Consider the following 13607-nt stretch of genomic DNA (forward strand, 5'->3'; position numbering starts at 1 on the left):
CTGCTCAAAGTCTATTATTTCCTAAACTTCTGTTCAGCTACACCATAGCTGAGCAGAACTGCCATGTTTCTTTCAGGCCTAAACCTGCTTGCAAGTTACAAACACCTTCCCTCTGCTCAGAATGGTTTTTCCAAACAAGCAAACAAAACAACCCCAAACCCAACCCAAACCAAAAAAACCAAGAAAGCTACAAACCTCTCCTAAGCCTCCAACTCCCATTTTCTGACTGATGTTGAAAAGGTCCAGTACTGTCAGGTACTCTGAATGTCTTCATTCCCATCTGTTTTCACTCCTCTAAAATGTCCCTCAACAAATTTTCACCAGCCAAAGGTCTCTTTATGGTTAAGTCAAGTCCGAGCCAGAGATCACTAAGAGAATCCAGAGGCTTCGTACCACTACCAGGCATCACTTGTGACCATCAGGGCTGATGCAGCACCCTGTGTGCTGGCATCTGCTGCTCTGCAGCATAGGAATGGGAGAGGGCTGTCAGCTGGCAGCCAGTGCTGCCCTGTGCTTTACCACTTGCAACCTGGTGCGACATCAGCCACAAAACCCCATCACTACAGCCTTGTGTGTTGTAGTACGACAGTAAATTGAGTTTTTAGAGTGCAGGTGGTAACTTGATACCAGAAATGGGTCACACATGATGTGATACAGCAATGGCAGGACAATGGCTCAGTGGGGAAGTTGGTCTTTCTACAGGGCTGCACTAAGGTCTTCTGGATGCCAGGAAATCTGGCTCCTAGGGAGCTCACTCACACTCCACTGTCAGTCCATGAATAGAAGCACACAACTGGACAAGCAAAGGCTTTCACTCTCAAAAACAGACAAGAGAAAAAGAAAACCATCTCTGACATTTAACTGGGGAAGACAAGTGAATGATCCAACATGTAGACTGCAGTCTGGGGTCATAACGTAAGTATGAAATCGTTAATGTTTTAACCACAAGGGATAGAAACAGCATCTGGAGATGGACACAGAGCATAAATAAGAGCAGCTGTTACAGCAACCACACAGCACATTGGGGATTTCATCCAGTTCCAAGAATGCCACTGCCTAGACACAAAAAAATACAACACCTAGTTCAGCAGTTCAGATTTCAGGTTTTTTTCCCCCTCCTTTGCTCCCCGGCAGAAGCTGCCACTGCCCTTCTGTCCTCATTTCACCTGCAGCCTCAGCACCCTGGGGAAGGTGGTGTGCAAGGAGAAGGGACTGCTGATGTTTGCCAAGCCTCTGGGAGTAAGTGCTGGGGTGCCCCATCAGTTTCTCCCTGCACTGCCTGTCTTCTTCTCCACAACTGTCCTGGAGCCTCAGTGCAGACCCTAGTGATTGAAGGATTTATTCAGTTGTTTTAAATACAACTATAGTGAGGGGAACTTAGGGGTTTTTACTTCAAGAAAGGGAGATCAAGCAGGACTTGTGCCTAACTTAAAAGCTGTGAGAGTTTTAAGTCCACCCTGAGAAGAGCAGGAGAGAAGCTATTGGCTCAGACATCCCTACACTGCTCCATAGCAAATGACAAAAGGCAACTGAGCTCCTGCCATCTTTCTGCCCACCATTACTTGGCATCCAAAAGATGCAGGAGGTTGTTGAGGACCTGCTCTGCCTGCTGGAGTGCTGGGGGCTGAGGGAGGGCTGAGCTAACACAAGTCAGGAAAGTCAATAAAGAAATCTCACAACATATTTTAGCTCCAAGAAAACCACCACCTCCACACATAGTATCACATCCCTCAGCAAAACCTTAGCTCAGAGCAAAGGATTTCTTCTTATCTGTTACCAGGGGTTTGTAACACACAGCAAGTGCTAGAAGCAGTACAGCAGGTAGGGGCATAAAAACTTCCCATATAGAGATTTGTACAACTAAAGCTTATATAAATGGCAGAAACTTCCATTGAGGGCTTGTCTTAAATACAGTCAAGAAGAAACATGCAACAAAAACCTGCACATAGGCACCAGGCTGAAAGGCCAGAATCTCTGGCAGCTCCACCAACAGGACGAATCAGCAAAGGCAGAATCCTGCACATGGTTTATATTCTGTTGTAAAACTTACTCTAACACTGCTGGCTTGTGCTCCTCTCACCTTCCATTCATCTCAGCCTAGAGGCATCAACAGCCTCACTGCCCAGGTCACACCATGCTCCAAGCCCTTTGATCCACACTCTGCACTTGGACACTGTCAAAGCACCAAGGACTCACAGTTTGTACTGTGATCCCCATGCACATACCATACAGCAGATACACAACAGCTCCTGCAGACTCCAAGCTGGCTCATTACTGCTTACACTTGGTTCAGATGAAACACTTCTTGCCTATAACCCATATGTAACTGCTGGCCCTGTGCCATCAGCCCAGATACCATTATGCTCTTAGCATTAAACATGTAAGAGCTGCTTCTCCCTTTAAAAGCCCAGAGAAGCCCTCTCATCTTTTGCTTGCATTCCCCTTTTAGCTGCTGTCAACAGCTCCATAATAAATTACTTCTGGAGCATGAAGGGTGTCCGCCTCAATACAAGCTACTAAAACACAAAAGGCAACATAACACTGGGTTCTTCATGAAGCCAAATGAGATTGAGGAAGCAGGAGGAGGGGGAAAAAGAAGCTGCTGTCAAATACAAATACTGACGTTTGACAGAAGCACTCACTGCTTTAACACCAAAATATCAGCACCAAGTTTTAAATACCTGCTGTGAGCTAAGTACATAAATCTCTTGCCATGTGTCCTGTGAAACTAAAGCTGGTTTTCAAAAGAGATTTTTGAAGACAAAGGGCTTCTGGTCCCAGACCAATAGTTAGATATGAGCACAATGTGATGATTATTGGGAGCTGCACAGCAAAGCAAGAGGGGACAGTATTCACAGTATAAAGAGGAGACATTGTTTATCTAGGGCTGAAAGAGTTTGAGCTGAACCAGCAGAGCTGTATATACATTGGCTATTCATTCCTTGGATCTGAGAGTTGGGGTCTGAGGGATTACAGTCCTTCCACTCCAGCTCAAGTGGAGCATATCTCTTACAGTTCCTTCCATATGAACAGCCAGTTACACAAGCCAGTAAGTGTTTTAGTGGAGAGCATAATAAGCAGAGACTATCCAATGGACAAATGACAATCTAGAAACAATGCAGAGGGTACCAGGTAAAAGGATCTCCTAGTTACTCTGCTGTTTCCTATCACAGAAAGTTTATCTTGTGCTATCTGTACCTATATCAGGTACTGAAATCCACCCTTAAACCCAGCAATCTACTACAAGGTGAGCTGTCAAATTTCCATAGAGAAAAAACAATGCCCCAAGCACCACCTATGCTGCTTCAGTTAACAAATGGTGAGAAAAGGTCTACTAGCAATGTGAACAGCTGTTTTCATCATCTGATCATGATGGTAAATAAATCCCTCCAATCTACAGAAAACCCTTCATTTTGCATTGTTAAGCCGCCGGGTACCAATTACCAGTCACACCAGAAAAGACAGCGAATAAAGCCCTCCCTGCTTTGATACCAACTGGACATGCTGGACAGAGAGTTCCAGCTGCCACCAAGAGTCACACCCTCCAAGGTACATTTGTGTTTGTGTCTCCCAGACACTGCAGAAGTCACTACTAAGCCCTTGCCCAAAGCTGGAGACAAACTGCAAAATAAAATAGTGTTGCTTCTGTGTCAGAAGATGGCTGCATCACATCCAGAACATTCATGACAGGGATACATACCCCTTAGGATATAAAACACAGTTTGGAGAGAATGGCCTTGTTACAGAAACTCAGCTATTGGTTGCAGAAGTCAATGTGACAGCTTGGGTTGAAGTTTTTTCTTTTGCTTCCACAGAAAGAGACCAATGATTCCCAACTAGCAATAACATTGCTTTTAAAGGGATATAGTAAAACAGAAACAGACTATAATATGCTACACTAACTGTTGTTCTTTTGGCACATAATGACACATCCACTTTTAAGTGATGAGGATAAACAAAAAGCTCTGCTTTTTGTTTCATTTGACTAAAGGCTGAGCTTCCTTCCACTCCCTCAGATTCTCTTCCCTCCACAGCTTCCCAGCAGCTGCTGTCTGCTAATAAGTGACATCATCTTTCTTTTTGCCTGCTCATCAGCAAAGGTGGTTGGCTGAGTCTAATCAGGCAACAGCTTCTACTACAGGCAATGCAGCATCTTGTGCTGCACTGCAAATCCCAGCTAATTACAAGCACTTTGGGCTTGGTCACAATATGTATGCAGAGTGAGAACAGAGCTGTTGCTAAGCACAAAGTCCCTCAAAGGCTGCAGAGGACTGCAGCCTGCACCATGGCAGATGCATATGGGACAACAATGCACACTGCACATTCTCAGTGCATTCCTCAGCTGTGCTTTTGCTACCTGGGAGCTCCTATGGTCATTCTGGCAGGAGATTGCTGCTGTAGTTTTCTGTTAGCTTCAGCATTACAGATAACCTGAGAACAAGGCCTTTGAATTATCAGTGCATTCAAGAGAGGACTCACATCAGCCTGCTTATTAACCTTTCCTTGTGGCTAGAAGCAGAAGAAAGCTAAGTGGGGAGCAGGACAGCAAGAAAAGGAAAAAATATTTTTAAAAGGGCATTGTTGCTGTCCATTCTTAGTAGCATCATAGCTCTTTACAGGTTCTTCCTCTCACTTCCTGATAGAAGACATGACCAAGGTCACTAATGGCAAGATGGTATTGGACTTGGGGTGGAGGGTGAGGGGTGTGGTGTCACTCAACTAAATTAATAAGGGGTAAATCCATCACAAATGTCACAATGCCAAGGATTAAAGCATCCACTCCTGAAACCCTGAATTACAGTGAGGATCCCTGTGGAGGGTACACAAGGCAAGAAACACTTTGGAATGGCACCCAACCAGCCTGCTGAGTGCAGAAACTGAATTAAGAGGAAAAAGGAGAGATGAGAAATCAAAAAATATTGCAGTGGTTATGCTTCAGTATAACCATTAAGCCATCATTCCACAATCCAGTACCAGACTATGCCAGCATTTCTTCCAAATGCTTTTTGAGTGCTATTGCCAGGGTTGCAGCATTTGCAATGGCACCATACCTCATCCCACCCATTTTGAACTAGAGCACAGGGGAGACCAATCGACCTTTGCAACTGATGTGGATTTAAACCTAACACCTCCCATTCCTGAGGAGCACACCCCAACCACAGTGCTCACTTTACACTCCCATCCTATGCCCCAGTGAGAGAGGGTGAGGGGGACACTACTTGGGACTTCCAACAAATAAGGTGGGTGAAAAAAGTTCTAGGCACTGCTCCAAGAAATTCTTACACATTTTATACCAAGCATTCCCAGGGTAACAAGTGCCATCAGTTTCTTCAGGTGAGGGCAAGAACACAGGATTTTTTCTTTTTTGTTTTGCCTTGCCCACTTAATATATCAGCTATTATATTGGACCTTATCCTTGCTCTTGTCTTCCTTCCTCTGGCTCAAAGCATCATGAAGTAAATTGCCTGCCTGCCTGCACACACACACACACACACAAATTCTTCCTTCTCCAATTATCTTTGTAAGAAGTCTCAACAGTAGCTTAGGACAGTGTTCTGGTGGGCACATTCTGAGAAAGTATCATGTGCCTACCATATCAAGCTCTTCACAGATGGGCAAAAGGACATTAGTTAATCTTATCAAACTAGGATGGGACCTGCTCAAGACTGAGACTTCTGAGAATGCAAAGAAATATTAGGCATTACGAACAATTTCCTAGGTGGAGAGCAAAGATGCACTTCTGAGACAAGAAAATGCTCTGTGTTTTCTTATGTCCTCTGTATTGCTATTTTGGACATGGCTTTTTAAGCCAACTTTAATACCTCTGCATCCAAGTTCACTCAGAGCCAGGAGGACTGTGAAGTTCTGTTTCTTTTTCAAAGATCATTTGTAATATACACAGATGTTAAGGTGATGAAGCCATAAATACTTGTGATGGTCAGTGGAGTCATAGAAAATATTTGCTTTATAAATGTGCAGCTTATTCTGGAAAGGAACTTACTCTTCAAACAAGCACCCAATCACAGACACTCAGATATGATGTAATTTTCCAAACAGACCTGGTTCCTGCTTCCATGAAGGACACCAAATGACATCTGCCTCCCTTTCTGTGGGCCAGCTACTTATTTTGTTTTCCCTCCTCCTCTTAAATAACATACTAGTTCAAATACAAACCAAGGCAGTTCAGAACTACCACAGGAACTGCAGGAATCACCTGTGATAGTGTACACCCTGTGCTATGTAAGTCACAGTAGATGGCCACAACAGGCTGTGCATAAAGCATGAGTACATGGATTTCTAGTGCATGACACATCAGACTATGATTAGACAAAAGAATTCTCAACAGAATAAATTATCCTTGGTCCTCTCTTACAGGCATTTAAAGTACAACCCAGCAACACACAATGAATGTAAAGAAAGCAGGCAAGGCACTGAGAAGTTACTGTTTTGATTTCTACAAGAACAGAAAAATTTGTATGTAGCTCTTGTGAAAAAAATACAGCTATAAAAATAAACAGAAAAAAGAATATTCTTAACTTATTCCAGGCTAGAGTGGATATAATATTAGATGGGTTGTTGAATTCACAAGTCATGTTTATATTTAGCAAGCTTCAATAAATCATATCTGACAGTTACCCGGTAATCTCTGTTTCAGAAAACTTACCTATTATAATGACAAATGCAAAACTAGCCAGTGTCAGTGATGATCCACTGTTGATCATGTTGATGAGCAGCTTGAACAAAGGATATAGCAGCAATAAGGCCCAGAAAAGCCAGTTCAAAAGTGTCCATGGTCGACGGGGTGGTACTATAGGGACTGCTGGGTAGGATCCTGTTCGGTAATATTCTTCCTGGAATGCATCCTAGTAGAACAAAGGAGGGCAACAATTAAACCTCCATCTGCCAACAAAACTAGCCATCCCTGACTTTGATGTTCCTCATTCTGCAGGCTTGCAACTACAGGGGAAGATCAAAGACCAAGTGATGGCTGGAAAGCTTGTGTTTTCAACTCAATGAACACACAGTCAAAAAAGAGCTTACACTGATGTGTGGACACTTTCTTTCTCTTACACACAGCAGATGAAGAATGGCATGCCTGAGGAGTATAACAATCCCAGTAATACAAGAGGGGTGATGGGGTGTACACTTCTGCAGCAATGCAGACATCACAGTTGGACCTCCTGCAAGAGCCACAGCCACTGCACAAATACTGCTGGTAAGCCAGAGAAGTGTCTGGGTTACAGTGCTCAGCAGCAAATCCTCCATTCCCTAATGTTTTCAACCACTGCTCTGACACAGCACCCACAAACCTGTCATCTTGAAGCAGTGATGAGACCCCATGTTGTCCCATACTCTGAAGAATACCACCCCCTCCTGTCTGTTCTGTCCTATAGATACAGTCTTGTTCTCCTTGTGCCCATGAAGCTTGTGGAAGGAAGTTTGGGTGCTGAATATCTCTACAGACAGTTGAGAGTGCAAATAGTTTATAATCTCTTTCTTACTTGTTTTGAACAAAGGACTCTTTCTTTTACTATAACATGAGGAAGATAATGGGGTGGGGGTTGTTTTTTTTCTGTTTTGTAGTATGTGTTTTTTAAAGCACAGAAGATTTGGAATTCTGTACTTTCCTCTAGAGCTCACATAGGTGAAGAGCATTGCCTTTAGCAATGTGATCAACCAAGACATTGAAAGTGGGTGGGAGAAAAAAAACCTTCCTACTTGTTCAAAAGCAAAGATTACAAATCTGTGTTATCACATAAAACTGGTTAATTAATGAAGTCAGCATCAGACTGACATAAGTAGTAACCTGAAATTAGTCAGAATGACTATGTTTCTTCAAAGAAAAATTTTTGGTTTCCAAAAATCCTAGCAAAGCTAAGACTGTCCTAATCAACCACAAGAAGATTATTTCTAATATGCCATGATTTTACATTTATTTACACTCCAGCTGAGACAAACAGTTCCTTACTTATTTAATAGCAAGTTGAGTAATTACAAGCTGCTACCATTTTATCTGTTTCAGAGGGAACATTCAGCTTTTAAGAGATTACACAGTAATTAAAGCACTGCACACTCTTTACTGAGAGTAGAAAAATTATGACTGTTTTAATCATGCTGCAAGATTGTACTGGGATCACTATAGCCATCTTCAACAGATAACACAGTGTATGAAGTTTTCTTTACAGTGCCTTGAGGACTTTGGTTTATGACTACTTTAGCACACAGCTACTAATCATCAGTAAATTGAATTCTACTATATATACCATGAGGTTCCCGAATCCCGGTATTACCCGGGAAAGCAAAGAGCTCCTGGCTGCGAGTGGTATGGCCATTAGAGGGCCTGTTCCTACAGAAAGCAGGGCAGGCTCGCTTACAACAAGCCCGGCAGTGTTTCCTTTGTTGGCCCTGCACAGCATTAGGGGCAGCAAAACCACTGACCACATCTCACCGAAAGGTTTGAGACAGGCGGAAACATACACAATGGGCAAAACAACGTCAATGTCAACATCTCCACTGTGCATTTTACACCGTTGTGGGGAACAGCTCTTCATAGCCTTAAAAACATTCACTTTCCTTGCAAAAGACATCTGTGGGTTGATCTGTCTTCTAAGCTTTTGCAAGGGTGCCTATGGTACCTATCAACAGCTCAAGTCAGCATTTAAACACAATATACCTCAAAATTTCCCACAATCACCTCACCCACTTGAAGTTCCTTTCATTCCCCTGCATACAGAGCTTATTTCCAGTTTGTAATAAATCCCATCCACCCAAGTATCATATTCAGACATGGAAACATGCTCTCCCTATTGCCCCCACCAAATTTAAACTACTTCAGGCAGTGGTGGGGGTAACACAGTGGGGGGAAATCAGTGAACATCCTTGTGAGAGGCTAATGGATTCTTCCTCCCTGTTCCCACCAGGAGGTCTGACGGCAGAGGTATGCCGCTGCCCTTTCATGAGGAAGCCCACAAAGAATGAGTATCCAAAAATATATCCTTTGTTCCCAAACACTGGAGTTCTGTACACTTCCCCTCTTCAGTTATGCTTTGCTAATTCCCTGGGGCATTTCGGCATATATTTTCATGCCCTGTTTTCCATGCTTCTCTTACAAGAAGAGTTAGAAGTTCTGCTTGAGAATCTTAATTTCCATTAAAAAGAAAGCAAACTTCTATTTCGGGCACTGAAGCTGTAAGAAGGTAAAAAAGGGAAACAAACATAAAAGGGCTAGCAGAGTTGTGACACAGTACATCTTCAGACCCGGCACTAAGATCCTCAACCCAGTCTTTGTTAAAGTCAAAGGGAGCCTTCTAGCAATGGCAGTTTTAAAAATAAGAGAAATAAAAAGAAAAGGCAATGTGCAAGCCAAATTGCATCTCTGTCATAATCTGGCATGAACTGACACAGTGCTGGCTATCCGTGGAAGGACAAAATCCACTCCAGGTGAGGAAGAAGCTTACTGTTAGCCCAGAAAAGGAAGGAGAACAGTGGTTTAGAAGAGCACAGTGCCATTGTTTATCTGGCAAGACTCTGCTCACTGCATTTGCTGCAGCAGCTAAACCAAAAATAACGAAGTGATAAGCAGCAAGAACATAAACACACCAGATTCCCAGAGAGAAGTATCTCCGATTGAGGTGCATGTAGCTGACATCAGACAACGAGGTAAAAACAACAGGACAAGCTTTTCTCAAATACTCTCACTCTTTTATTAATGTAAAACAAAGTTTAAAAAAAAAAAAAAACCAACCAAAAAATAAGTCATGTCCCTCCATGTCTACTAACTGCTGATTGCACTGCTCATTCAGCTCTGTTGTCCTGATCATCACGAGTGTACAGGCCTTCACCTCAGTACCTCTGACACTCCCCAGCCACTAAATCATGCTACTAGAGCATAATTCAGCACACACTCTGTAAGCCTTGAGAATGTACTGCAAAATTATTAAAATCACTGAGAACAAGCAATGGGACATGCAACCATAATGCAAAATAAAATAGGGGTTCTGCTTTTCAGTGGCATGCACACTTTGCCTTACTTTGAAATACAAAGTGAGGTGCTGCAACCAAAACAGACAAGGCAGGGGATGAGTATGTACCTTGCAATGAATTACTGCCCTTTGAATACACATTTGTTACATTTTATCATACTGACTCTGGAGACAATCTGAAACAGAATTCATTTTTCAAAACAGCATCTGGGTGGCACTGCTGTTGCGAACTGACCTTTTGGGCCTCTCACTTTAAATTTGGGCCCCTCACTTTAAAAAAGGACATTGAGGCACAGAGCATGTCCTGCAAAGGGAAACATGGCTCATAACAGGTCTAGAACACATCGTATGAGGAAGGGCTGAGGGACTTGGGTTGGTTTAGCCTGGAGAAGAGACAGCTCAGGGGGTGACCTCATTGCTCTCTACAACTACCTGCAAGGAGGTTGTAGAGTGGTGAGGGATGGTCTCTGCTCACCTTTTGTACTTGTACCTGCAAGTGTGAGGACTAGAGGGAATGGCCATAAGCTGAGACCGGGGAGATTCAGATTAGATGTTAGGAAAATGTTTTCCCTGTTAGGGTGGTCAGACACTGGAATAGGAAATTGCCCAGGGAGGTGGTGGACTCACCAATCCTGGAGGTGTTTAAGGCATCTGGATCTGGCACTGAAGGATATGGTTTAGGGGCTTCAACAGTGACAGGTTAATGGTTGGACTGGATGATCTTAGAGGTCTTATCCAACCTTGATGACTCTATGATTCTAAAAGCCAATTATCTTTTCAAAAATGCAGGGCAGAACGGTGAAAAAAAATTGTATTTTTACCCTGCAGGTGGGCTTTCATCATCTCAGAACTCTTGAAGTTGTCCCTGCTCTATATTCCATCAGTCAGATTTTATAAAGACATGGGTTTCAGGAAATCAGGAATGACTGCAATGAAATAACAGTTTCAGTAATGTAAAACAGCAGGAGAAGAGAAACATGCCACCTTCAGAAAGAAACTAAAAGCACTTCCAAACAAAAGAAAACCCCTAATGAATCAAAAAAATGCCATGCACCCAAAAAGGTTTTAGTGGAGAGGAAAACTGAACACACATTCCTTCTCTCCTATACTTAAAGAGGAAATTATGGATTTAACCAACAAAAGTAGTCATGAAGAACAGATATGAAGGATAACATGATGTAACATATAATATGGCATTATGAAGGACAGATATAAGCTCTGTTTGCACTAGAAGTAACTAAGTGTTACTTGAACTGAACTACTGCAAACTATATAATAAGGGATTCAGGAAAACAATCACCATATTTTAATTTGATTTATGTTCTTGCCTTGCAAATGTCTAAACAGTTCTCAGCAACATGAAACAGGGTTACAAAGTCATAACAGCAGAATGTGAACTTTTGCCATGTTCAGCAGAAGGACCATTTGCATGTATATGCCTGTAAAGCAAGCACAGGCCCATGGGTAACACAGTGCCTCTCTGCAAAGGTGCTGGGGGCTGTGTCTGAATTAGGTGTTACTGGCACAAATTACAAGAAGGGAGATATCAGAGGCAATGCTAGTGGATCTACAAGTGAGGTCTCAAGACACATTTATTTTTTACATTCCTGTAAGCAAGCTGCTTAGAGGGGCTAGGAATTACACCAGAAACAGTCATGATTTGAAACTGAGAAAGGCTAGGACATAGTCAATACAGAAATGCTAATGTGGTATCCTGGGCAGAGGACAACAAATGGCACAGCAGAATTTTACTGTCCCAGTGAAAGGAGACCACAGGCACAGCTATATTCTATCACTTCTAAATCTGAAGAACTGCGGCATCCCAGTCTGAATACATAACTCTAATCAATGTATTGAAGCAAACTGAGCTGCCAGGCCCTCATGCCATGCATACCTATTACTCCCACTGATTGAAATGGGAGTGCTGCATGTGTTCAAAAAGCACATCCTCCAACCATTATCTGCTATGTTCATAAAAACAAAGCCCAGAAGAAACAGAGTCTGAAAGATGGAATGATGCATATGAAAGCATTTGAAAATGTAAAAAAAAAAAAGAAAAAAAGAAAAAACCCCACTGGGCATCTACAAACACACAGTCATACAGTCATTATTATTCTGCCTCCATTCTATGTAATTAGGAATCTTAACTGCATGCCTTCTATACACACAATGTGAAAGCAATTTATCAGCCTGTCCTATTAATGTTGGATGTTTGCCTTGGTAAAAAAGACAGGGTAAAACAAAGGACAAAAATTCTAATACCCTAAAGAAAATATCTCATGTATACCACAAATTACTTCTTGATTTAGAAGGTGCCTTTAAGGGCAAGGGGGTCTTTCTACCAACCAGAAAGCAGTTCTTATTTCTGTATCCTTATGCAACTTTCTAAGGAGAAGTTTTAAAGCTACTCTATAAAGGTCTATTTAAGCTTTCTTCCTGTTGCTCCTTAAGTACAAAATAAAAGCAATCATGATTTCCAGCATAAGAACAGTTTGTATGTGGGGAAACAGAGCACTTACCCTGAGAACAAACAAACCAACCCATGCCAAGCCCCCAGGTTAGGACCACTACAGAAGCACAATGTAAAGGTCTACTATCAGTACGAATAACTGAGCATTAGTGGCTCACAAGTGCTGTCTAGACAAAAAAACCAACCTTTTCTTGATATAGTTTGTGGAGCCAGTTGGAACATTCCTGCACTTCCTCTAGTGGAATCCGCCTGCCAATGGTAAACAGGAGGCATTGAGGAATATTAAATACTTCTGCTCCCATGAACAGCACTTGCATTGCACAGACAGATTATCCATCTGACAGGAGACTCACTACATTTTCCACCTTTTTTTAACTTGTGGTAACAACTCCTACATCAGCAAAGTATAGTTTTCTTCTAGAGCCACTTTTGGTTTTTAGATGCATGCGGAATTCAGAAATCTAGATTTCTGAAGCAACGTTCTAGATAAAGGTTTACAGCATTCTGTTTCCAAACAAATGTTTTGAATGAACCAGTTTCTTACCCCACCTATGAAGTTCAAGGCCGTATTTGAACAGTTAGGTACAGAAAGAAAACACAAACTCTTGTACTTAGGGGAAAGCACTCCAGTGTTTCTCTGGTAACATTTCCAATTCCTGTAATTTTTGTTACGTGCAGTTTGGTTGGATCATTTCCAGCAAAACGGCTCCAATCACTGAAAAATCCTCTCTTGACTAAGTTTTCATCGCATTATATGCATTTTGGTCAATAACCTTGTGACAGAAAAGAATCCCCTTGCTATCCTCATTTAGGTATGGTAATGGCAACATTTCATAATTTTACATTTTTCAGTATAGCATGTATTTTAATTAATATCCATCAAGAGCGGCATCAAATTAACTTCCTTCAGCACAAAAGAAGCCCTTCTCACAGCCAGCATGCTCCTGTTTGCAGTTAATAAGTTAACAGGTGTAACAATACTGTTTTGTTCCTTTATTTAAGAAAGTCATAAGATGACAAGCATTAAAGTCTACACAATTTAACAAGGCCATCCAAATTTTGCACACTGCTACTTAGTGCAACACCCACAGCACTTCAATAAGCAACCATGGAGGATTCTGAAGAACATCTGTAATGGTCCTCAACTAATTGCC

At 42.1% G+C, this 13607-nt stretch overlaps 1 protein-coding gene across 1 annotated transcript in view; it reads right to left on the reverse strand.

Annotated features, from left to right (window-relative positions):
* The window catches only part of AGPAT4 (1-acylglycerol-3-phosphate O-acyltransferase 4), a 65186-nt gene that overhangs the window by 1014 nt on the left and 50565 nt on the right, over positions 1-13607 (reverse strand). Inside the window, exons 6-7 of the mRNA XM_009085183.1 lie at positions 12639-12702; positions 6665-6863 (exon numbers count right to left, since the gene is read on the reverse strand). Of these exons, the coding sequence (XP_009083431.1) occupies positions 6665-6863; positions 12639-12702 (263 nt within the window). The remainder of the gene's footprint in view (positions 1-6664; positions 6864-12638; positions 12703-13607) is intronic.

This window comes from Acanthisitta chloris, unplaced genomic scaffold (genome assembly GCF_000695815.1).
Source record: "Acanthisitta chloris isolate BGI_N310 unplaced genomic scaffold, ASM69581v1 scaffold5452, whole genome shotgun sequence".
Lineage (NCBI taxonomy): Eukaryota > Metazoa > Chordata > Aves > Passeriformes > Acanthisittidae > Acanthisitta > Acanthisitta chloris.